Here is a 27,215-nt window from a genome sequence, read left to right on the forward strand (position 1 = left end):
TCAAAAATAACTTTTGAAAAAAATTCTAGGTATTCGTCATCAATAATTTCTAAGCCGAAATATTTATGCAAGAAAATTTAAGAGAATTGATAACCTTAAAAGAAATTTTCTATGTATTTATTTATTTATATATTTTATTCTAATGCTTTTATCAAAGAGTTTTAAATTTCCATTTTAACTTATTACAATTTCTCAAATTTGAAGTAATAAAATTTGAACATGCGAAGTATTGTATCATGTTAATTTCGGTTAATAGTTTGTCAAGATACTTTAATCGACAAGGCTATTTCTTTCAGCTTTAAAGCAACAAATATTAAACATGCAAGAAATTGTATTGACAAAATAATTGGTAAAAATTCATTTGACAATTTTTCTAATTTGCAAGATTCATTCAACAAAATATTTTGTAGCTTACAAGAATCTTTTGGCAATATTTCTGATTTGTAAAATTCTTTTGACAAAATAATTTGTAATTCGCAAGAATCTTTCGTCAAAACTTTTTACAATTCAAGAAACTCTTTCGACAATATTTATAATTTGTAATAAGAGTTTGGCAGTTGATTTTCTAATCCGAAAAATTCTTTCGATGATTCAATTTTTAATTCGCAAAAATCTTCAGGTAATTTTTTGATTAATTGAACCAATTGTTCAGAGGGTAGAGGTCATACCTTACTTACCTCGTCGGCAGTTGGTTCTCCCCCTGTTGAATTGTTTTCTTCCGAAGATTCTCCCCCTTCATCGATGCTTAGTGAAGAAGGGTTTTCTGTGTTCTCGAGATGTACTTCGGCTGTTGGTTCTGTCGGTGGCTCGGTGTCTATTGAGTCGTCGACTTCCAAAGGTTCTTCGTAGAGCTTTAGAACTTTTCCCAAAGTTCTTTTGCGCTTTTGTATTCGTCGATTCTGTCTTGATCTTCATTTGGTATTACGATTAGAAGATGAAATTCTGCCCGTCTGTTTGCCATCGATTCGTCACGTTGTTTCTTGTTCCAAAGGCGTAGATCGAGTTCTTCTCCATTCGTTGTCTTTGGTTCTTCATAGCCACATTTCAATATTAAAGAAATACCAAAATCAAAATTAAGATATACCTCCATTTGTTTCTTCCATGAAGAAAACTCCCCCTCGAATGCTGGTGGATATTCGCTAGCTCCGGCCATCGTTTTGTTGCTTCAGACGGGGGTTAGTCCTTCTGAGGCGTCTCAGCTTTGATACCACTTGTAGGACCGTTGCGGCCGGCTAGAAGGGGGAGTTGGATAGCCTGCAAAAATAAGACAACCCTTTCTCGAACTCTCAACAGTACACTTGTATAAAATTAAAGCAGTAAATAAAAGCAGAAAGAAAGAGGCAGAAGGTTTTTACTTGGTTACAACCAAAGAGATTGTTAATCCAAGGAATGTAGCACTAGTATCTCCTTCAGGCGGAGAAGCCTCTTACAGCAGTGAAAGCGTAAAATAGAGAAGCTAATCTAGAACAGTAGCGTACAAGTGTTGGAAATGGAATGCATTGAGTTGATCTGAATGAATTCAAAAGCTTCTGGACCAAGGCTATATTTATAGCCTTGGTCGGGGCGCCTAGAAGGGTTCCGGGCACCCTGGGGGGGATAAATTTTATCCCCCAACATTCAGATTGAGTCAAAACTCGATCCGGTCAAAAACTCACTTCCAGGCGCCCGGAAGGGTTCCGGGCGCCCCGGGCTGGTCTGGGTGCCCTGGACTAGTCCGGGCGCCTCGGGCTGGTCCGGGCGCCCCAGACAGTTCCGAGCGCCCCGGATGCTTAGTCAACTCCAGTTGACTTTTGTCCGGGTCCTCTGCTCCGGTTCCGCTCGCTTGGGTGATCTCTGTCATCCGGAAAAGGGCTCACCCGAACCCAGATTCCGATCTTCTCGAGCAAGCTTCCCTCCGGCTTCTTATCCCTCGGAATCGCCGCGTGTTTCCTTCTCGTTCGCCAGCGTACTCATCCGCAGTCTTCGTCCCTCAGACGCACCGCGTGCCGTCCTTCTCGCTAGCTGCGTCTCTTGCTCCCTGAGCAATCTTCCGCTCCGGCTTTCGTCCCTCGGAACCACCGCACACTTCCTTCTCGTCCGCCGGTGTACTCTTCCGCAGCACCTCGTCCCTCGGACTGCCGTCCTTCTCGCTAGCTGTGTCTTCCGCTCGACTACCTGTGTTCCTAAGCTCCTTCACACTTAGACACCAAGTTAGAAATAACACAGGACCTAACTTAACTTGTTGATCACACCAAAACAACCTTGGGGTTCCAACAGGGGGGTGCCTCATCTTCTAACTCTTCTTCACTTGAGAATGTGGATGTTTCCACCTCTTCCTCTCTTGAAGATGTAGAAGATCTCTCATCTTCTTCCTTCTCCTCTCCTTTTTCTTCCTTGAATGTTGCAGTCGTGTCAACATCGAATTGGTCCTTCTCTTTTTGGACCAATGAGCTCATATTCTTGGGCTCCTCCACTCCTTGGAATGTTGTAGTGTTCTCATGATACGTAATGATCTTTTTCTAAAGATCACTTGCACTCGTGCATTCACCTACACTCAAAATTACATTAGAGGGTAATAAATTTAGCAAAATTTTTGTTACCTCTTTATCCACCTCCGCTTGCTTCCTTTGTTCCTCGGTCCAATGTCAAGGTCGGAGGCACTTACCCTTTTTGTCCTTTGGAGCCTCAAATGGATCCTCCAATGCAACCCATTGATTCAAATCCATTTGGAATCAAGTTTCCAACCGCGTCCTCCAATAATTGAAGTCTTCTTTGTCGTAAGGAGGTGGAATTCGGATATCCCATCCAAGCGGTACTTCAATCTCCATCTTCTTCTTCCTCTAGCTTCTTGCTCTCTTAGCAGTTAATCTGTAGAAGAGAGACCTCGCTCTGATACCAATTGTTGGGACCGAAATGTAGCTAGAAAGGGGAGGTGAATAGCTCATCGCGATCTCGTGCTTGTCGTTGCTTGCTTCTTATGATGATGTGCAGCGGAAAATACAAGAGACAACACACTACAACACTAACACGTAGATTTACTTGGTATCCACCTCAAGAAGAGGTGACTAGTCCAAGGATCCATACACTCACACACTCTCCACTATGAAAACCCTCCTTTACGGTAACTACCGAAGGCGGAGAAGCCTTACAAGCTCACAATACAACAATAAGCAAGAAGGAAGCCAAATACAAAGAACTCTTACAAGATTTTATACAATAAAACCCTAGTCACTTCTTCTTCTTGTCGTAACTCGCCTCTTGACTTGGACGTGCCTCCAAGAATCTTCAAGACTGGCGGGGAGAGCTGTGGAGAAGCTGTGGAAATCGCCTTTGCAAGCTCGTGTAGAGAGGAATGAAGTTCTACCGAAGAAATCACAAGACAATGCCTTTATCTGCGCCAACGGTTGAATCCCAATCGATTGGATTGCTCCCAATCGATTGGGGAGGCTTTGGATCGATTAACCGATCGATCCAGAGTGCCTCTGTGCTCTCTAGAAATCCCCTGAATCGATTGCCCAATCGATTCACTATGTTTCGTGCAATTTCCAGAGATATCGCATGAAAATCCAACCTCCCAATCGATCAGCCGATCGATTGGAGGCTCCCAATCTATCGGTCGATCCATTAGGAGGCTTTCTGTGCGATCAGTAAAGGCTCCCAATCGATCCATGGATCAATTAGAAGAGACCTTTGTCGCGGGTGCTCTCCCAATCGATCATCCGATCGATTGGGCATGATCCAATCAATCGGTTGATCGATCCAGCTCCTGTGGACTTGCCCAATCAAGTCCAAAGCCCCCTAAAACCAACATCTGGTCAATTCATGACCTGTTGGTACATCATGCCTAGCATCCGGCCATACCCGACCAACCTCGAACTAGCCTTTTAGCCTCCTCCATCAGCCTTGTGTCCCTCAGATATCTCCCCATCCTTTACGCCTTACCTTCAAGAGCTTCCTTCGGCCTCATCCTAGTTGTCGGGTTCTCCTTGCCTAGTCACACTAGGACTTACCTTACCAAGACCACATGCTTGGAATTACAACCTTTGCCAAGATCACACTTGGACTTTCCAACTGCCTAGCTCCTCACCAGGACTTTCCCAATGCCTAACATCCAGTTAGGACTTTCCCAATGCCTAACATCCAGTTAGGACTTTCCCAGTCAAGTCTCCTGTCAACCTTGACCTACTTGACTTGTATTCTTATCAACCTGATCAACCCTTTGACCATCTCCATAACCAGACGATTACTCCAGCAATCTCCTTATATTGTCAAACATCAAAACTCAAATCATGACTCAAGCTTAGTCAAACTGGTCAAACTTGACCTAGGAAAATTACCCCAACAGTTTGTTCCTTGTTATATTAATAATTTATTGTATTATATTTTCTGTGGGATTGAATATTACTCGCTAGTTTTGGATTGGATTATTTTCGCTATGAGGTGTTGTATTTTGTATTATTAGATTTAGATATTCTTGGTTTTTATTTGAGATGTCTGTATATTTATTTTTGTTTTGTTGTTGGGTTAATTTGATATTTGCTAGATTAGGTTTGATACTTTCGATTTTTGTAAATGTATCATTTTCTTATTTTAATTTTGTAAATGTTATAATGTGTTTGTTTGTGAATATCAATATTATATTTGTGAATGTGTTATGTTGTTTGTGAAAATGTATTTGAAAACCATTGTATGTGATGGTAGATTTAGCAGTCATTATTTGTTATTATTATTTATTTTGAAATTATTATTCACTTTTTTACTATTCATAATTACTATTAACATTCTCTGAAAAACATAACTTCAACCCGAAGCATGTATGTGCATGCATATATATATATATATAATGTTATTTGTGAAAATGTATTTGAAAACTATCGTATGTGATGGTTTCAAAAGTCGGAATGAAGCTTGAACAATAAGATATAACTGATGAGAAGTAATAAGAAAAATATTCTTTCAAAATGCTTAGATTTACCATCACTGTTTGATATTACTATTCATTTTGAAGTTATTTTTTTTTAATGTTCATAATTAGTGTTCACAATCTCTAAAAAGCATAACTTCGAAGCACGTAAAAATCTATATATATATATATATATATATATATAGGGAAAAAAAACAAAAAATAAGCAGTCGGAAAATTTGATAATTAGCGATGGAATTTTAATATTCCATCGCTAATTAGCGACGGATTTTAATATTTCATCGCTATATTTTCATATGAAATTTAAAAAGTTATGATAGTTAGCAACGAAAATTTAATATTCTGTCTCTAATTAACAACGAGCTTTTATATTCCATCACTACTTAGTGACGAGCTATTTAATTTCCATCACTATGTTTATATATTATTTTTAAAAGGTTACGATAATTAGTGACGACGTATTTATATTCCGTCTCTATATAGTGACAAATATTTAAAATTCCGTCTCTACTTAGCGACGGAATATTAACTTCTATCGCTAATGTTTATATATGAAAATTTAAAATATTACATTAATTAGCAACGATATTTATTTATCCATCTCTATTTAGCGACAAGTTTTTAATCTTGACCATAGTATAACGGCATCGTTAACAAATTTAGTAACGAAATTAAGTTAACTGTCGCTCTTTAGAAATGTAATATAATATGCCTCTATAATTAACGACGGGATTAATAAATGGTCGTCTCTAATTTTGTGATGGACTATTTTAATCCTGTCGCTAATATTTACGATGAAATTTAATTCAATCACTAATTAGTGATGGTTAATTTAATTCCATCGCTAAGTGACGTCAGTAACCAATTTCATAACAACGATAATAATCGATTGCTAATCAGTTGCTAATTGAAAATAATGACTAAATAGTGATGGATATTTTCGTCACTAAAATCTTTTTTTAGTGATCCGTGCGGACAGCCTTGTGCAATTTTTTTTTTTTAATTTTCTATATTTACCTCTCTCTATATCTACGAATCAATACTAAAGAGATCATTAAGATAATCTATATATGCAAGACCAGCACTAAGGAGACCAGTAAGATAATAGATTTACTTTATTGCTAAATGATATGCCAGTAAGTTAAAAAATTAAAATTAAAAGAAAAAAAATCTGTTACAGAGCACTTCGTCCGCAGCATAAATTTTTTTCATATATATATATATCTAATCATCCTTATAAATCTATTCTTCATTATAGAAGATGTACATTCAACAAATTTTAGTCCCTGCAATATATGGCATAGTTAGTATTATATTTATTTTAATAAATTTTGAGATCAATTATCAAGCATGTATAAAATATCTCATTAGGAGTCTAATTTCTCATATATAAATAATCGTTATGATAAAATATTCTCATATTTTATCTATCTGACGTTAAGACAAATACTCTTATAATTTATTTGTATATATTTTATCATGAAACTACGTTAATAAACCACTTGATATGAGTGACTCTGATGTCTCTATGTCCTTGGACTATAGTAAATTTTAAAATAATTTAAGGATTTAGTGTTTTAAAAACATTTTCATTAATATCAAAATGCCCCTAAAATTTATTTTAATACCAAAATACTCTTAACTCGGTGATAATTTTAAAGGGTAAACGAGGTGTGCTAGTCTTATAGGGGGCATTTCGATAGTAAACTAGAAATATTGAGGGACTTTGACCCCCAAAAAAATCTTAGGATTTAAAACATAGAATTATAAAAACCAATAAATATTTTTATAATATAAAATTATATTTTACCTAAAACATAGAATGTGAAAATATAAAAAGAATTATTGGGGTCCAGATAAAAGAAAGATTCAAAAAAGTTAAGGGTATTTTTAAAAGTTTATAAAAGAAAGAAATTAGTATTTGCCATTATTTTATTTATTATCATTTTTTTTTTTTGAAATATAAGAGACAATTAATTCTGACAGCATGATGTCATACGCACCGAGTGAGGAGGAGATGGGCACCGTGTCATTGACTGACTGCTGCCGACACGATGCATTTTTATTAACACTTTTCTAATTTCAGCTCTTCGACTTCAATCTTAGTGAACCCTTTAAAGTTTTGATCTTTTCATCATTGACAATGAAGCAACAACAGGATCGTCATTTTTTAAATAGACAACCATTTAAGAGTGAACTGCATCACTAATCCTATCAGCAGCTCATTATTAGTTCTTCAGTAATTCAAATCTGAATTCTTATGTGTTGTTATCAACACATAAACAAACCCTTTTGGCACCAAAGAAGAGCTCCTTTCAATTCTTAGATCTGCTAGTTATATCAAGGTGAGTGGAGACTGAACTGCTGGTGTGTCTAATCTGCTTGTATTAGGCTCCAGCAAGAATACCTAACTGAATTAGGTGTATGTTATTTGCTTGGAAAGAGAATGGCTTGAGGAAAAGGACAATATTCTAACGATTCAATTGACTAGATTGTCAAAGTAGACCTGACATATCAATCAGTAAGGACCCAACAATGTTTTTTTAAAAGAAGAAAACTTAAATTAAACAAGTTCTACTGTGACAAGTTGGGTATCAAACTATGTTTTCTGCCCTCCTGTACAATGGTAAGATAATTTTTTTAAGTGCAGCTGATTTTTTTTTTTATTGTTTTGAGACGACGACAACAATCAACTCACATCATAATTGATGTATCAATAATACCCAATTGAAATATGATAATTCCTTTATAATCTAATTGTTTGTAGGACACCATATCACACTAGTAGGCAATGACATGTCCTTGGGACATGGGTGTAATAAGGTTCACGAACCCCAACTTAACATCACAATTTTACTTGAATGTACTGTGAAATGAGGAGCGGTATTAGTAATTAAATCCCAAGTGCAATGAATTCCAAGTTGACTCAAAGGTGCAATGAAATGAAAATGACATGAGTCCTTGAGTCACAAGTGTTGTGAGGTTGAACAACATTGGCCTAGAATGAAAGCTAGAAGAGTCAAAAAGGTCATCCTCAAAAGAACCAACATAAACCCAAAATGGAATAAAAAAATCTAACAAAACAAAGGAATAAATAACAAGTACTTAAACACTTCAAAGTAAAAAATGTCTTATACTTCATGATGAGAATTGCTACACACGTAAATAAATCCACAATACTAGTTAATTAAGATGGTTCACCCAAAGGAAAAGTTGTTCATCTTGCCTCAAAAGTCATGGACTAGTAATTATCATTTTTAGCAACAGAAGGTAGTTCACCCCATAGTCAACATCAAAATTTATGCAATAGAATAGATCGACCATCATCTTAGAGATGTACACGCTCACTGTGGAGGAAGACTCACAAAGGTAGCCTTCACATACAAGGAGTGGAAACATCCTAGCTAGGCAAAATTGAGCTCATGAATACATAACATTAGTTGTTGGATGGTTGGAGATGGAATGACTAGCATGAGAATCATGTTAACACTATCTTTTGGCACTTGAAAGTCCAAGACCCAAAGGAACCAAATTAAAATGGAGAAACAACACTAGTATAAATTAGAGGAAGATTGACGAAGCATTATGTTTTGGAAATAACAAAGTTAGAGGAGGAATGCTTGATTGCCCAAGGAATCTTAGTAACTCAAGTGAAGACATGAGCAAAAGTGCATATAGACTGCCATCTCATCTCGAGCTCCCTGAGCCAGCATGAGATCAAGCACAAGATTCCCAAACACAAAGTCATGAAGCTATAAATCACACAGGGCACAGGGGAAGCTAATTATTACTGCAGGCCATACCTCAAGGGTTATAGGAAAGAAACAACGTCTGGAAGATACCTATAAGTTTGATTGTTCAGAAACAAGTTTACAAGTCAAGATACAAAACTTCTTGCACCCAGTTTCTCGGAATACTAAGGCACAAGATAATAGCAGAGACAATATAATCATTGTTGGATTTGTTGGATTACACTACTACAAAAACCACAGGCAATACTGAACAGATGTTCTTCGTAGATTCAGCAAAGGACTGGAAGTATTTGAGATTCCCTCCCTATCAATCTTCTGCAGAAAAAAATATATATAGCATAAGGGATACGAGAGAGGAAAAAGAAGACTGACCTGTGAACTACTATGCAGTACAAATATGGTTTGTGAATGAATCCCACCGTTTGGTGACCTGGAAGAGGTGCTGGTGAAGTCTGGTGAAGTCATTGGAATTGAAATGGAGAGCTGGGTCGTGGAAAATGAGGCCCGGTTTGATCTATTGTCGTCAAGGTTTCGCCAAGAATCTCTTGCCTTGGGCCATTCTTCGAAAAAGGGTCGAAGGGACTGAGTCTCATGTTTTGCTGGCTCTGTTAAACTGGATTCACTTCCAAATAAAGAATGATCCTGGCACTGCTGTCCAGATAGCGAGGGGAGGGTAACCTGCCCATGATCTTGCAGTAACTGAAGTTGAGGATACGCATTCCTCAAATTGAAAGAATCTTGCAATTTTGACTGAGGAAACGTGGATGACCATGTCGACATTAGGTGCCATGGGTTGTCAACTCCAAGGACCTTTGCGCTGCCAGAAGCTTCAGAAAAGAATCTGTGCTCATCCACATCAGCTCTAAGTCCAGAGAAGTACCTGCAGAATTGGGGCAATTATGCATCTCCGTGAAATGAAAAAAAAAACATTTGCCATAAAAGGTTATCTAAGAAATTGTTAGAGTTAAGAAGATGAAAGGGCACCCCTTCCCCTTCTTCTTCCAACCCATTCATTGTCCTCCATTAATTGAGAAAGAGGAAGAGTCATCTTCCCCATATAAAATTACGTCCAAGGTCCAAGAAGAAGTGTGTGACAAGCTGTGTGCGAAGTCTATGCAAGGTCAAAGAGAAAGGGTTCGTCCCGTGTGTGCGATCTTGCAAGGTTCGTCTGTGTGCACAAAAGATAGAGGAGTTGCTGCGAAGAACATAAGTTTTGGTTCATCACTACCATCGGGTTGGGATTTGATTTGTGAACCTTGAAGAGCTTTTCGATTCATTTGTGAACGCTCTTCTAACGACAAACGAAGATCAAGATCTACTACACTGAGTTTTACAAATTTCATATTTCTAAATTTCATGTTTTAGAATTAACATTGGTATCAGAGCAAACGTTGAAGGCATGATAGATCACTATCTTTCTACTTGCTATATGATTATGTTGTCATGAAAGCATAAAATCTCTTATACTTGTAGATCATGTTACTATAAAAAAGGTAGATTCGCTACCTTAGCGGCCCCCCTAGTGTCGGCCCCACGGATATGGAGGGAGGTTCATACAGGTACACAGGTCATAGGCGCATGGCGGGGTAAACCCCAGATCGTCAGTTCCTGAGAATCGACCCCTGACCATTACGCCAGAGATACCATGATGTTACTATAAAAGGATCTATGCAAGATATGCCAGTAGATCTATTCGAATACCTAGTAGATCTATTCGAATGGTATGCACTTGTTCATCGCCAGAGGAATCATCGACAGAGTTTACTCTATCGGATTTCGCCATCGCCGAGACCTGGTCACAATCGCGATCTACGGCCATCGCTGAACCCCAAGCGCAATAGATAATACCCATGAAATTTGTCTCCGTTTTTGGTCGGTGGGCGATTAAGAGGTCAGTCGTCCGATTATGATCGACAGGCGAAGGGGGTCAGAGGTGATGGCAGCGTGGGTGCTGGCGACGAAGAAGAGAAAAGCGACGTGGATGATCGCGAACAAAAACCGAAGCATTAGATTTCGTACCAAGCATTAAGTTTCGCGACAAAATTTTTTTTTGACAACCATTAAGTTTATTATTAATGCATTAAACTATAGTTTATTAATGCATTAAAAAAAAACTTTTGAAACTCATGCATGTTGAAATTAATGTCAACGCCGTAACATTAGTGTAATTTTTTAATTAATGCATATTGCAATTAATTAGAAAATTATTTAATTAATTCATGCTTCAATTAAATTAAAAATTAAATTTTATTTTTTAATATTTCAATTAATTGGACATGGACTTCAATAATTAGGTGATTGAGACCCCGGTCTAGTTCAAACCATTGGTTGGTTTAACTAGACTAGTTTGGTCCAGTTAGATCGAGGTCTGGTTTAAATCATTGATTGGTTTAACTAGATCAGGTTATTCCTTTTAGACCCAATCTAGTTCAAACCATTAGTTGGTTTAACCAGATCAGTTTGATTCAATCAGACCGCATTGAATCTAATTGGATTGGACCTTTTCAGATTTGATCAAGTGGACTAAATTTGTTCTAATAGATCAGATTTGATCTAAATTAGGTCAAATTGTCCAATGGGGTAGGATTGATCAAATAAACATTGATTTGATCAATAAGTCTAGTTTAAACTTAAATGGGCTTAGGTTAAACTATAACAATTAAACATCCCAATTAGATTAGTTCTAATGAGGGTAGGGGACTTAGGATCTAGTTATCCAATCGACTAGTCTAGTTTATCAGTCAACTAGAGCTCCTCAAATAAAGAAAATTTATTTTTCTTATTTGCTTAGTCATTCTGTGTGTTGGTTCTATGCATATGTGTGAATTGAAATGAATCGGTTTTGTTACTGGTTTGTCAGTTTTGTACTGACATTGTTAATTTTAGGACAGTAAATGAACCAAGCGTCGGTGAACAAGCTTGGTATTCGACTTGATAAGAACTTGTTTATGTTCGTTCAATATACACAAGATTAATTAAACAAACAAGATTGAACAGCTCATTAAACTAAACAAGCAAGCTTGAACACAAATGTGTTTAGCTCGTTAACGTTCGTGAACAATGTTCACGAACCATATTCATTAATAAAACTCTTTTCAATATACTAAATAAATAATAAAATAAATAAATAAGTTTAAATTATCAAGCTCAATAACCAATTAAACAACTAAAAGTTTCAAACAATCAAATAAGTTTGAATTGAGAACTCGATAACATCTAAACGAAGCAAGCTCAAACCAAGCTTAAATTGAGAGTTCAATAACATCTAAACAAACCAAGCTAAGTTTAAATTATCAAGCTCAATAACTAATTAAACAACTAAAAGTTTCAAACAATCAAATAAATTTAAATTGAGAACTCGATAATATCTAAACGAACCAAGCTCAAGTCAAGCTTTAAATAAGCTCAAGCTCATAAAAAATAAACCAAGCCAAATTTTAACAATCATTTCAAAAGCTTGGTTTATTTTAAGCTCGGTTCGGCTCGATTACTTTATCAGACAAGCTTAAATACCTCAAAGCTCGGCTCGACTCGGCTCATTTACAGCCCTAGTTATTTTCAATTCTAGATGTCGAGGATGATATACACATGACCCGTCGCGACATGCGATGCAATGAGTTGAGAGAGGAGATTGAGTATGACCCGTTTACGGACTCAGAGGATATATTGGACAGTTGGACTGTTTTGGAATCTCAAGCAGGAAGAGTTTCCAATCCTGAATAATTATAGGATCTAGGTTTAGTCCGATCGCTACCGATACACCTTAATGAAGTAGCACACCATTTATGGGGGTTCTCCAAATGGCGAATCCTATGGGGGTTCTCTAAATGGCAAATCTCATATATACAGTTGTGTGTGGCATTACTTCACCATGTGGATCAAGAGAATCTCGAAAAAATTGAGGATCTACGAGAGGATCCGAATGTGGATCCAATAGAGAATCCTGAAGCTGATCTACCTGAGATTGCCCTAATTGAGTTTAGGATGAAAGGGATAATATTGATCGCTATACTAATATTTGTCCTAGTGGCAGTGATGTTAGCTTATCTAGCTTATTAGAGTATTGTTATTGTTACTATCGTTATATACGAACAGTATTAGCTCATTAAGTTTAATAAAATCATGTGTTAGGTCCCCTAGCGGTCGGCTAGAGGGGGGTGAATAGCCCCTGCACAAAAACAAGCAAAAATACCTTCCTTGACTTATAACTTAATATAACACTTGCATAAGAATAAATAAAAGACTAAAAAGATGAGGCTCGGCAGATTTACTTGGTTACAACTGGGGAGGTTGTTAATCCAAGGAAATTGAAGCGTACTAAAAATCTTCTTCAAGCGAAAAAACCTCTTACAGCAATGAACGCACAGAAAAGAAGCTAAACAAAAAATTAAAGCGTACAACTGTTGTTTCTTTGTATTTCACGTTGTTGTAAAGCTTCCAGGCGCCTAGAGGGGATAAAATTTTATCCCCTTCACAACGGATCGCGATCAAACACGATCCGGATAAACTTCAGTTACGGGCGCCCGGAAGGGTTGGCCACCCGAACCAGGAAAGTCAACCAAGTTGAGTTTTTCAGCCCGGGCTTTCCACTCCGGTTTCACTGGCCTCGGTCCAGGTTTTCCACTCCGGTTCATCTTGCTTGGATGATCTTGGCCATCCGGAATAGGGCTCACCCGAACTCAACTTCCAGTCTTCTCGAGCAAGCTTCCGCTCCTGGCTTCTCGTCCCTCGGAAACGCCGCGCGCCTCCTCGTCCGCCAGCATACTCTTCCGCAACACCTCGTCCCTCAGACGCACTGAGCCCATCGGCTCTTTCCCATGCCGTCCTTCTCGCTAGCTGCGTCTTTTGCTCAATATTCTGTGCTCCTAAGTTCCTGCACACTTAGACATAGGATTAACACAACAGGACCTAGCCTAACTTGTTTAATCACATCAAAACAACCCTGGGATTCCAACAATCTCCCCCTTTTTGATGTGAACAACCCAAGTTAAGTTAAGGTAAACTAGCATAAAGTAAAAGCAATAAATTTGCAATTAAAGTGCAAAAATTAAGAAAGTTAAAACTACCTCCCCCTAGACTTAATCTTCCCTTCTCCCCCTTTGATCACATAAAAAATGGAGTACCAAAAAAAATCTAAGTGTAAATTTTTCAAAAAATAGGAAATTTTTTGTTTTTTTTTAAATAAAATGATTTCCAATATTTTGAAAAACTTATCAAGTTTTTGAAAATAATTTTGATAGCACTTTTAAAAAAATTGCAAAAAAATTTTCTAAGTAAAAAAAATATTTTTGATATCACCAAAAAATTGTAACATCAATAATTTCCTAAGTTAAAAAAATTTGCAAAAACTAATTTTGTAAAAATAATTTTGATAAAGTAAAACTAATACTTCCAAAAAAAATTTTAAGTTTTTTCTAAGTTAAAAACACCAAAAAGAAAATGTTTTGAGTAACTACTTAAAACATTATTTAATTACAATTAAATGCTTTATCAGTTAGTCAATTAAATAATTTATTTCATTAATTAGCTTCCAGGCTGTGGCGAGCCACTATGCCTTCTTAGTTATTGGAGGAACTACTTTCTAGACAAAGCCTCTTAAGGAAATTCAAATATTTAATTTTTTCGCTGAAAGCCCTAAGTCTAATTAAAGTTCAATTTAGACAAGACTTTGAAACCCAATATAGGTTTCAGCCGGTTAATTAAAAATCTCTTAGGAATATATTTCTGAGAAATTTTCCTAATTTGTCCCTTGTGGTAATTAAAATATCGGTTCAAATTATTATATTTCCTAATATTTTGATTTTTAACATTTAAGTATGCATGATTTTTCAAGTCTTCTACTTGTATTTTCAATTCATCATTTTCCAATTTCAATTTTTCAAAATCTTCTAATAAGCAAGATTTGACTAATATTAATTTGAACTCTTTATTTTCTTTTTCTAGTTTGCAACAATTCTTTGATAAATATTTTATAAACTGGAATGACTTATCAGGAGGAAGAGATTGTACCTGACTTACCTTATTAATCCCGTTGTTCGTAGCTCCCATTGAAGTGTTGCTTTCCTCCGATGTCGCTCCCCCTTCATTGATGCCCTCGATGCTCATTTCGGACGAGCTTGTTTCGTTTTCGTCATCTTGATGACTTGCTATTAATACAAGTCCGGCAACAACTTCAACTTCTGATTCGGACGACGTTTCGTCCCACGTCGCCTTTAGCGTCTTGTACTTGTTGGATTGGATAAGCTTCCTGTTCTCCCCTTTGTCCTTGTCCTTGTCCTTGATCTTTAACTTAGGGCAGTTGTCTTTAACGTGCCCTTCTTCATTACAGTGGTAGCATCTAACTGTTCTTTTCTTTCTACCCTGCAAATGGTTAGTTTTTCTAGATTTAAATAATTTTTTAAATTGTCTTACCATCATTACCGTTTCGTCATCGTCTAGAGAAGATTCTAAATCTCATTCGTCCATCCTTACCTTAAAGGCAACGTTGTGCTTCGGCTCCTTCTTAGGATCTGCACATCTCGTCTCATGGACTTCAAATGTTGAAAACATTTCTTCTAAGGTAACAGAATCTAAATCTTTAGAAATATAGTAAGCATCTACTAATGATCTCCACTCAGTAGATCTAGGAAATACATTAAGCGTGTACCTTAGCGAATCTCGATTGTTTAGCTTTTCTCCGAGATTCGTGAGTCGGGTGATTAGTTCCTTCATTCTCGAGTGAAGATGTGCAACGGTTTCTTCTGCTTCCAGTTTTATGTTGCTTAACTGATTCCTTAGCAAATCCCGTCTCGCAAGCGTGGCTTCGTTCGGCCATCTCGTGTGCTTCGTTCGGCGGTTAGTCCTCCTGAAGCGTCCTTACTTTGATACCACTTGTTAGGTCCCTTGGCGGCCGACAAAAGGGGGGTGAATATCCCCCGCACAAAAATAAACAAAAATACCTTCCTCGGCTTATAACTTAATATAACACTTGCATAAGAATAAATAAAAGACTATAAAGACGAGACTCAGCAGATTTACTTGATTATAATCGAAGAGGTTGTTAATCCAAGGAAGTTGAAGCGCACTAAGAATCTCCTTCAGACGGAGAAGCCTCTTACAGCAATGAACGCACAAAAAAGAAGTTAAATAAAAAATTAACGTGCACAAGTGTTGTTTCTTTGTATTTCACGTTGTTGTAAAGCTTTGGGAGCAAAGCTGCTTATATAGCCTTGCTCGGGGCGCCTGGAAGGGTTCCAGGCGCCTGGAGGGGGATAAAATTTTATCCCTTCACAACGGATCGCGGTCAAACGCGATCCGGATAAACTTCGATTCCAGGCGCCCGGAAGGGTTCCGAGCGCCCGGACCAAGAATGTCAACCAAGTTGACTTTTTCAGTCCGGGCCTTTCGCTCCAGTTTCGCTCGCCTTGGTCCGGGTCTTTCGCTCCGGTTCCTCTTGCTTGGGTGATCTAGGTCATCCGGAATAATGATCACCCGAACCCAACTTCCGGCCTTCTCGAGCAAGCTTCCGCTCCTGGCTTCTCGTCCCTCGGAAACGTCACGCGCCTCTTTCTCGTTCGCCCGCATACTCTTCCGCAGCACCTCGTCCCTCAGACACACGGAGCCTATCGACTCTCTCCCATGTCGTCCTTCTCGCTAGCTGCATCTTTTGCTCGATATCCTGTGTTCCTAAGTTCCTGCACACTTAGACACAGGATTAAACACAACAAGACATAACCTAACTTGTTTGATCACATCAAAACAACCCTAGGGTACCAACATCATGTAGTAGAAATTGTTGCTATGTACGAATAGTACTTTATGAAAAATTATGTTATATGTTAACAAACTAGAAAAGGGAATGTTATATGTTAACAGTCTTAAAAGAATGATTAGTTCATTTAAATAATGAGTTCATTTCATGATTTGTTCACTTAATAATTAGTTCATTTGATGGTATGTGTATAATAGTATTGATCAATGTTGGTTAGATTGGATTATATAAATAATAAGTGGAAACGTAGTTGCCACTTGATTTTGTAAACCAACTCAAATTAATATTGAATCAACTATAAATTATATACATATGAAATACACTGAATTACTAGATAATGTGTTTATTTATGTTAGATCATGACAAACAAGAACATCATACCTAAACTCAGTACAGAGAGAAATTATATAGGGATAACTACAAAATCTAGCACCTTAAGATACAATATGTTCTTGAGAAAAGATAAGTTCTAGAAGTTGTAAATCAATTCAAGGAAGAACCTGCTGATGGTTCTATAACACAGCACAAACGTAACATTGATGTCCACTACTAAGGGAATATTGATTAGTTCAATGGTAGACGACCTGGTATTTGAGTACGAGTCATTACCATCAGCTCATGTAGTCTGGGTTGCCCTTAGAGATAAGTATAGTGAACTAAATTTAAGCAAGCCTCATCAGCTGACAATAAAGTTTGATAGCGCTACAAAAAGCGCCCGAATGTTACCATAACCTAATATTTGAGGGAAATGATAAATATGATTCGGGAGCTAAAAATTGTTGGTCACGAGTTGACTGATGAACAACAGGTTCAGACAGTTATCTGTTCCTTTCCTAATTTTTGGAAAATAATGAAATAGAATCCGACTCACAATGAAAGTATCAAGACTTTCACTGATGTCTCACACCATGTAGAACTAGAGGCGGAGAGAATAGAATCGACAAGGATTTCTAGTCTAGCTTTTGTAGCTGAAGGTTCCGATTCCAAGAATAAGAAAAGACGATTTAAGAGAGGAAAGGGAAAGGGAAAAGAAGCTGGTGCTACTGCTGAGTAAGGCCCAATCAAGAAAAAAGAAAAGAAGTATGGACAGAAACCTAAAAGCAAGCTAACTTGCTATAACTTGGCGAGAAGAGTCAATTTGCTCGGGAATATACTAAGCCGAAAAAAGTAGATCCATGTTTATCTTCTTTCTATAAGCATTATTATGTTGCTAGTTCAGTGTTGTTTGTTGATTCTTATCCTTTGTGGATTATAGATTCAGGAGCAACGAATTATAGATTCGTAATAGAGCTACATACGTGGAGTACCGTCTGGTACCAGCTGGCAACAAATCGATATATGTGAGAAAAGCAAGGATTGAAGTCAAATGAGTTGACACTTGCAAACTCAACCTACGTGGTGAGCATACTTTGTTTCTACATGATGTCCTGTATGCTCCTGAGATTCGACGGAATCTAATTTCCGTTAATAGTTTTCTTGATTTAGGTTATTATATAAATTTTTACAGTCGTTATGTGGAATTAAGAATTAACTCTGTGTTAATAGGATATGGTTATATAACAAATGATTTCATGGTTCTTGATGTAAAACCAAATAATAATTATAGAAATAATGGTTGTTTTTCAAACATTGCTCTTACTAGTGATGCTGATATTAATGATAAAGTTTGGCATACTAGACTAGGACATATAGGACAAGAACGAATGAATAGATTAGCTAAAGAGGGTCTGCTCGGCACTCATACTAAAATTAACTTGTCGATATGTGAGCATTGTCTTGCTGGAAGAGCAACTGAAACCATTTAGTAAGGCTATTAAAGCTGAATCACCATTGCAATTAATTCATTTGGATATTTGTGGTCCAATGAATGTGAAGGCTAGAAATGAAAATTCTTATTTCAATACATTTATTGATGATTTCACACGTTTTGGTCATGCGTATTTGATTTCTCACAAATCTAAAGCATTAGATTGCTTCAATCGTTACTTGAACAAAGTTGAGAATCAATTAGGACATAAGGTTAAAACCTTGCGCACTGACCATGAAGGTAAATATTTGTCTGATCAGTTCAAGATAATGTGTAATGAGAAATGGATTATTAGATAGCTAACTATCCCTAAAACTCCACAGTAAAATAAGGTTGCTGAAAGAAGAAATCAAATTCTTCTAAATATGGTTAGGTCTATGATTGTTCAAGCTAATTTGCCTATTTCCTGTTGGGGAGATATGTTATTAATTGCAACCTATATACTTAACTGAGTGTCTTCTAAATTTGTTCCATCTACTCCATATGAACGTTGGACAGGCAAAAAACCAAATTTAAGTAATTTGAGTCATTGGTGTCTGCTGCCTATGTTCATGATAAGACCTACGAATATGAAAAATTATGACCCAGAGGTAAAAAGTGTATCTATATAAGGTATTCTGCATTGGTGAGCAACAAAATGGAACCATCTCTGAAATAAAATCAAGAGATGCTACTTTTTATGAAATTAAGTTCCCAATAAAAGGTGAAGTTGATAAGACAATTCCTTTTATTTAAAATAGAGGAAGAGGATAATGTTCCTTTATCAACAAATCAGGAATCACTAGAGATGTCTAAATTTAGTCAACATAGTGGGAGTAATTTGCTAAGTCATAATTTAACTTCTCAACAACCCAACTTACGAAGAAGTGTTCGGAAGATTAAAACTCAAAAATAGTTTGAAGTTAAGAATGAGGCATTAATAACACTCTCAGTTGACGACGATGAACCTCGAACGATTGAGGAAGCATTAAAATGCTCAGTTAGAGAAAAAATAGAAATTGCAATGGATAAGAAAATGGAGTCAATGAGAAAAAATCAAGTTTGGGATTTAATCGATCTTTCTATGAGCCAAAGGGCTATTAGGAATAAGTAGATTCTCAAAATCAAGAGGAAAGCGGATGGATCGATTAATCGATACAAATCTCGACTAGTTGCCAAAAGATAGAAGAGAAATTGAGTACATCTTAGGAGAGAAGATCATGAAAGATCGATCAAAAAGACTTTTGGGTTTGTCAAAGGCTTATATCACTAAGCTGCTACAACACTTCAATATATCGGATTGCAACATTGTATCCTAAGACTCCTGAAAAAATAGCCGAAATGAAGGCAGACCATATGTCAATGTTATTGGTAGTTTAATATACATTATGTTGTGTACTCGTTCTAATATAAACTAGGTTGTTGGCTTAGTTAGTCGTTTCCAGTCAAAGCCAGGATTGAGACACTAGAAAGCGGTGAAGAGGATATTAAGATATTTCAAAAGGGACAACAAATTGTTGTATCTGTTTTCAAGGATCTAAGATGAGCCCGAAAGGCTATACAGATGCAAATTAGGCAGGAGACTTGATGACAGAAAATCCACATCTGACTTCTAGCTAAATGGCGGCGTTATCTCATGGAATAGTAAGAAGCAGGCTTATGTAGCCTTGTTGATAATGAAAGTTGTGTGGCTTGGCATGTGTAGCCTTGTCGACAATATAAGTTATATGACTGGGCTTGTGTAGACTTGTCGACAATGGAAGCTGTGTAGCTTACGCAACGGCTGTGCAAGAAGTTGTCTAGTCGAGAAGGTTCCTGAAGCATCTAAAGATTGCTAAGGACAGTGGGAGTTCTATTACAGTGTACTGTGATAGTCAAGCTGCTAGCTTTTTCAAAAGATCTCAAATATCACAGCAAAGGCAAACATATAGAAATTAAGTATAATTTTGTAAGGAATATTATTGACAAGAAAAAGATAGTTCTGGAGTACATCCCTACATGTAATATATTTATAGATCCTTTTACTAAACCATTAACTAAAAAGTTATTTCAAGGATATGGAAAGTCTTTGTGACTTCGTAAAATATACCACGTTGTAAAATATCATGATATATTCAATGTATATGTTGTTACATTTTGGATAAAAATCTCGATGCACATGTTGACAGGTTGAGATTGATCCACTCACATGGGCAGTCATCTCTATTTGGTAAGTATAAATAGAGGTAAGACTGTTACTTATAGGACAACTTATGTAGCTGTAAATAGAGACATGCCTATAAGTTAAAGTCGTCTTGATAATGGTGTCAAGATGAAATCATATATGTAATGATTACAGTAAATGAACTCTGAATCTGCTTAAGGCTAGATTGAAATTCATATTTTGAATTCAGGATTAGACATTAAGTATATATATATCGAAATTTGTACGATGTTAAATTTTGATAAAATCATACGCTCTTTTTAGTAAAGAGAAAAACACCATAGCATATGATTCATACCACGTATCCTATAGTGACAATAACTGTAGTAGAAGAATGGATCCTTCCTTCTCTACTATGTGAGATCCTTGAAATTATAAGTTAATATCAATTTTACCCTAAGTGACTATTTAGTTGTCTATTTGAAGTTCTGTTCTGCTACTTTGGCATGTTTGAGTGATTCGGTCTGTGGAGCATAACTAGGAAAACGACTTATTAGAATGAATAAATTCTAGCTAAAAGAAAATATTAAATAGATTTACATCTTTTGATATTATTCGCTGCTGGTCAATCCATTTTTATTATGTATAGAAATGATTGTAAATATTTGAATATGGAACATGTTCTTGACATAATAATCATTATGAGAGATTAGAGATGTTCATATTGATGTAAATGGAAATAATTTAATCTGGGGTAAAGATAAATTATTGATGTCTATGATTCGTTCTATAGAGCAGCTATGTAAGGTGTAACAATCTTCTTAGCAATAATTAATCAATGTGCTTGATGTCGCATGAACCATTTTCCCTAAAGTATGAATTGAATGTTCTTACATCGTCTTTGTGACTAGATGACTCTTCTGAATTGACTTAGACGACTGGAAGATGTTAGAGTTAAGAAGATAAAAGGGCACCCCTACCCCTTCATCTTCTAACTCATTCATTTTCCTCCATTAATAGAGGAAGAGGAAGAGTCATCTTCCTCATATAAAATTACGTCCAAGGTCCAAGAAGTGTGTGACAAGCTGTGCGAAGTCTATGCAAGGTCAAAGAGAAAGGGTCCGTCCCTTGTGTGCGATCTCTGTGCAAGGTTTGGGATTTGGTTTGTGAACCTTGACCAGCTTTTCGATTCGTTCATGATCGCTCTTCCGACGACAAATGAAGATCAAGATCTACTCCAGGAGATCACTGTGAGTTTTACAGGTTTCATATTTATGAATTTCATGTTTTAGAATCAACAGAAACAACTATTTCTTTTAAAGCTTCAGAAAGCTGTTTAAAAATCTAACAGCTTGAAACTCATGGATCACTAGATGCATTCCTCTTCTTTCAATTTTGATGCACTGCATCTGAACTATAATTGTTGTTTCAGGCAACTTCTACGACATCAGAATGCAACCTCACACATGCTTATTTTCACTGTTGCATTTCAAGCAAGTTCTAAAGCATATCAGAATGCAATCACACACATGCTTATTTTCACTGTTGCCTTTCAACGTGTTGAAGGTCATAGATAGTATTGCTTCACTGTAAATCATCACAAAGGGGTTGAGATCATCTCTTAAACAACCAAAATGGGAGCTACCACAATAACAACATATCTCAAATTTCTAGATCTCAAAGTGCTTGAAGCTCTTCAAATAAATACATTAAAAAAAATGAAAAAGATTCTTCTAAGGTATCCATTTCATAATTCTTGTGAGAAATTTCTTAAGTTACTAAGTCCAATAGCGAGCCTAATATGGTTTTATCCTATTTTCGCTATATATAACTCTTAGCACAATCAACTTAATCCACAGATGAGCACAACATGGATCTAACAAGTTCTAGTTGTCCTTGCAATCGCAAGAAAAAGAAAATTTTAATTGCAAGTTTAGGTTATTTTGGTCCAATCATTGGACTATTTGAAAAATTGAGAAGTCGCATATGTAGCTCTTGCATTATATTTAATATGAGTTAAGCATCATGAGTTAATAGTGTTGGACACACAATTTGTTACCAGAGATTTTAGGAATTAGCTAAATTTAAATACACTAAATTAAATTCAACTTATATGTCGAGATGATCTGAGCAGATAATCTCAGGCTGCCAGCAGGAGCTGGTTTCTGCCAAGTGCTGAATGCAGACGAGTGACCGAGCGAGCAAGCGAACGAGGTACCCGACTGCTATCACGGGCACTCCTCCGAACAAGAGATGCATGACAGAGGAGAAGGGGAATGTAGGTGGAGAGCTTTAACTTTTTCAAGTGTGTAACCTTTTACCTTAGTCGCAGCCTCCTTATATAGAAGCTCTTTAATTTAATACATCCGTTACACCCTTAAATAAGGGGCAAAAAGTTTATGTAGAAAAATGTTGGTTGTTCCACTTGGGCAAATTTTGCCCCGACCGATCCGGCATTTGACGCGGGTAGGTCATGCTCACACAAGAGTCAACTTGGTTCAGTGCAATTCAGGCCCTGGATTTGTCCCCCTGCACACCCACACGTGAGAGAGAGCCTCTCCCCATGCATTTGTTGACATCATCAATCCATGTGAATCAATATAAACCAACTAATATGCCTTGAAACTCCTAATGTGGGACTAAAGTCTCATTCACAATAGAGTTTCATGTCTCTGCCACCTCTTCTCCATTCACATATATCCAACAAATAGGTAGACTTGACAAATTAATAGATTAGTTTCTAGTTTATACAAGTATGGAAGATTGATATCTATCGGATCAGCATAGACTTAACCTTAAGTATTGTGAGGTGTTGCAAAGCTATCACTGGGTCACGCATGCTGCCAATTAGCATTTTGGAATATGAATTGGACTTCAACTCTTAACAAGGGCATCAAGCCTTGAATAGGGGAGATAGTATCTCACGAGCACAGTTTACATGGTGAGTTGTGGACTACTAAAGGGAGTTTATGAACCCAGAAAAGTTAGCTACTATTAATTTTGACTTAATAAACATTTTAGGTTAGTGATTATCGTAACAAATTAATAGGTATTTTTATCATCTATGAAAATCATGACAAATGATGTCTAAGCCAACTAAATCCAACGCACGGTCAGGTGTAAGAAATAGTTGCCTATGTGAAAGAGAGTTTGTCATTGGGCATCACATGCAGGTAATGAGGGAGGAGCCATGAGTTGAAATTCATGGTCTTGATGGAATAAATTTTAAGCGGGAAAGATTGTAACATTGTAGTTTAGCCTCACACAGCGAGCTGTGGATTAATAAATGAGATTTTTACAAACTTAGAAAAGAACTAATCTAACATGGATTAGAAAATTAGCCTATTAATTTGACAAGCCCAGCAACTAGTTCAAAATAGCTAATTGAAGTTATTAGTAGCTCATTCATCTATGCTTATGAGAGTGCTTTATTAGCCCATGATTCACCAAGGTTTTTCTCCCCATTGTATACATACTATCCAAAATGGTTATAAATGATAGGTACTTCTCTAAATTCATTGGCAAAGTTGTCTATAAGTATAAGTGGAATCTCTTGATGTATAAAATCTATCAGAGTAAGAAAAATTAACTTGTGCTGCAAATGAACTCAAGGTAAACCAACCAGCTGAGCTTAATTGATTCTACCGATTTCACTAGCACAGGACAATCCAAATATTATAGAAACCATAAATTAACCAAATGCCCTCATAGTGTAAAGGAACATATCCATTTCTTAATGGGCAAATAGTAATATACCTATTGCTCAGGGTGTAGGCGTCCACGGGCAGCTGAGATGAGCCGGTGACATTGATGCATGGAATATGAGTACTTGGTCCAGCAGTTGAATGTATGTTCTTGAAGTTCTCAGCACCGCTCCCACTGGTATTGTTACTGGCAGGAGAAAAGGATGTCAAGGTTGACGAAGTATTCTTAGTTGGGGAGACAGTTTGTGATTCCACAGGCTTTCTTGAACGATTGCGGCCACGGTGCATGTGGCGCTCACAATACTTTGAACCAGGATATGCATCCTTTGAGCAGCGCCACTTTTTGCCATCAGTCCGACGACATCGCCCTGGTTCCGGGTCTGGTCTCTTTCCATAGTAGGAATAGTAACTCACTAAGTTCAAGAGAAAATATGACTTTATAGCATGAGTTGTATATATAACAGAAGAGACAATAACACAAGAGAGTTAAATACAGCTCGATCAGTAGACCCAGTAGTTTAATATCGATCAAAATATCCATGTAATTACTAACGAACAGGAGACTTATCAAATTCTCTAAAGAACATTTGACAAACATCCTTTTGAGAAAGTATAAGGATCTGCAAGCTGTTTACAGTGGCTAACGATACTTCCCAAATCAAAGGGACAAAAAAAGGAGTAGGAATCCTAGAAACAATAGTAAAAAAACCAAAATAACCGAAGAGGATGAAAAAATTTGACATTCAACACAAATAATGAGAGGGCATAATGTGCATGCAACCCTATAAGTTACAAAGACCAGAGTTCCTGGATAACATATTGATGGAACAGAAAACCTCAGCTAAATACTATTTCACCAACAGGATAAATGATAGAAAAAAATCCTAGCCTTTTCTAACTTGACTGGAAAATTGAAATACAAAGTTTAAGGAACAGCAATATATATAGCAAAAATTAGAATTTCAATCGCCGAAAAAAAATTCAATGAAACCATAAAACTACATTAAAATGCCGACAAAAAGGGATACATAAGTCAAACATGCAAAATATCTAATAACAATAAACTATCGATTGAATCTAGACCTCAAACATCAAAAGTAAAATATCGACTTCAAAGGAAAACTTGAAGACGAGAACTTGGCCATGATCTCTTACTCGAAGGGTGATAATATCGTCCGGTCAAGGCCTCGAAGCTTCTCCGAATGGGAACGATGAGCTCCAGCGGCACGGGCACGCCTGCTAGCAGATACTTCAAGATCAGCACCTGATGCTCCATCTCTTGCCACTGAGCATCCGTGAAAGTACGACGGCCCCCTAGCGCCGCTTCGAAGCTGCTCATGATGCCGCGAGCACAGCGCAGGCTCAAAGGGAGGCGACAGGAAGCGGATCGATTAGAGAAGGGGGTAAACAATAGAAGAAGACGCCCAGAGATCAGTCAGGAGAGGCGGTTGAGCCACCCACCGGCGACGAGGGTGACTTATAAAGCTTCTCCATCTGGGGTGGAAAAACAGAATGAAAGGGGCGGTGGCGAGAGAGAGAGAGAGTGGAGTGTACGATAGACGAACAAAGAGTGTTCGCCGCTCTTCCGCGACAAGGGTGTTTTTTCAAACTAATGAACTACAATGGTGCAAATGAGTATTACTTTATAATTTGGGCTTTAGGGCTCAACGGCCCGAACTAGCAAGTTCATGGGGATTCAGAGTTCTCGGCCCAAATTTAAAGCTATTTTACCGAGCTAGGTGGTTAGGTGGCGTGTTGGCATTCCCTATGGGCTGACACCGTACTTAGGAAAGGGATCCTATGATCCGTAAAATACTGGATCATCATCTGATCCGGTAAAATACTGGATCATCATCTGATTCAATATTTGATTTAGTGATAGATAATGATCTCCATCTATTTAATATGTGAGGGACATTATCTTTCATCAATTCACCTTTTTTATCTAAGAATGGATCAAAAAAGATGGTCCAGAGGATCTCATTCTCCATACTTATACGTGATGTTGTTGTAATAGGTCATAAATCATGAATCCTTTCTCAATATGTATGAAACGCAACGCGAGTCACCTGACCCTATGCAAAAAGTTATTATGTTGGATGAAGTCTCTATAATTTATCTCTCTTCTAAATCGTATAGGATAATCTTAGAAAGACCTTCGAGTGAGGATTATCTAATTTTATTATAATTTTTTTTTTTTGAGGTTGGTCAATTTCCCAAGTTCTCTACTCTGAACTCCCAAAGTTCTCCCCTCAAAGCACCAAACTCCTATAACTCTCTACTTAGGGCACCCCAAGCTTTCCTTTTAGAGTTCAATAAGTAGGGCTATAAATAAGTCGAGTCGAGCTGAGCTTTGGGGTATTCAAGTTTGTTTGATAAGGTAATCAATCTGAGTCGAGCCGAGCTTAAAATGAACCAAGCTTTTGAAATGAATGTTCAAGTTTGACTTGATTTATTTTTTATGAGCTTGAGCTTGTTTTAAGCTTGGCTTGAACTTGGTACGTTTAGATGTTATCAAGCTCTCAATTCAAACTTGGCTTGAGCTTGGTTCGAGCTTGACTTGAGCTTGGCTCGAGTTTGGTTCGAGTTTGGTTCATTTAGATGTTATCAAGCTTTCAATTCAAGCTTATTTGATTGTTTGAAACTTTTAGTTGTTTGATTGGTTGTTGAGTTTGATAATTTAAATTTATTTATTTAACATATTTAAAAGAGTTTTATTAATGAATATAGTTCGTGAACATTGTTCATGAACGTTGTTCACGAACAATATTCACGAACAATGTTCACGAACGTTAACAAGCTGAACACATATGTGTTCAAACATGTTTATTTAGTTTAACGAGCTGTTCAAGCTTGTTTGTTTAATTAATCTTATGTATTTTGAACGAACATAAATAAGCTCTTACCAAACCGAACACCAAAGTTGTTCACGAACGCTTGATTTATTTACAACCCTATCAATATATTGCAAGTCTTCTCAAGACATTCATTACTCCTAAAGTAATTATTGTGACTCACAATCATCGTTTCTAGAATTAATAATCAATAATAACCAAGTGACCGACCTTAATGGAGACTATCATAATTAATGATCGAGATTAAATAGCTGAACGATTTCTCAAATACTGTGGTCACAATCATTGAAGGTAACACTCATCTCATCCTTATATAAATGCT

At 36.9% G+C, this 27,215-nt stretch overlaps 1 protein-coding gene across 2 annotated transcripts; it reads right to left on the reverse strand.

Moving 5' to 3' along the window:
* Positions 1–8,735: 8,735 nt before the first annotated feature.
* Positions 8,736–25,648, reverse strand: LOC122025373 (growth-regulating factor 5-like). Of its 2 annotated transcripts, XM_042584179.1 has the most exons (4): positions 25,194–25,648; positions 24,091–24,451; positions 9,075–9,535; positions 8,736–8,970 (listed from the first exon to the last, which is right to left on the reverse strand). In XM_042584179.1, exons 1-4 carry the CDS (start codon positions 25,375–25,377, stop codon positions 8,963–8,965), a joined length of 1,014 nt encoding a protein of 337 aa, XP_042440113.1. In that variant the 5' UTR covers positions 25,378–25,648; the 3' UTR covers positions 8,736–8,962. The 2 variants fall into 2 exon arrangements, with proteins under 2 accessions (XP_042440113.1, XP_042440112.1); XM_042584178.1 differs by having other exon boundaries at positions 8,736–9,535.
* Between the last annotated feature and the right edge of the window lie 1,567 nt (positions 25,649–27,215).

This window comes from Zingiber officinale, chromosome 9B, assembly GCF_018446385.1.
Source record: "Zingiber officinale cultivar Zhangliang chromosome 9B, Zo_v1.1, whole genome shotgun sequence".
Lineage (NCBI taxonomy): Eukaryota > Viridiplantae > Streptophyta > Magnoliopsida > Zingiberales > Zingiberaceae > Zingiber > Zingiber officinale.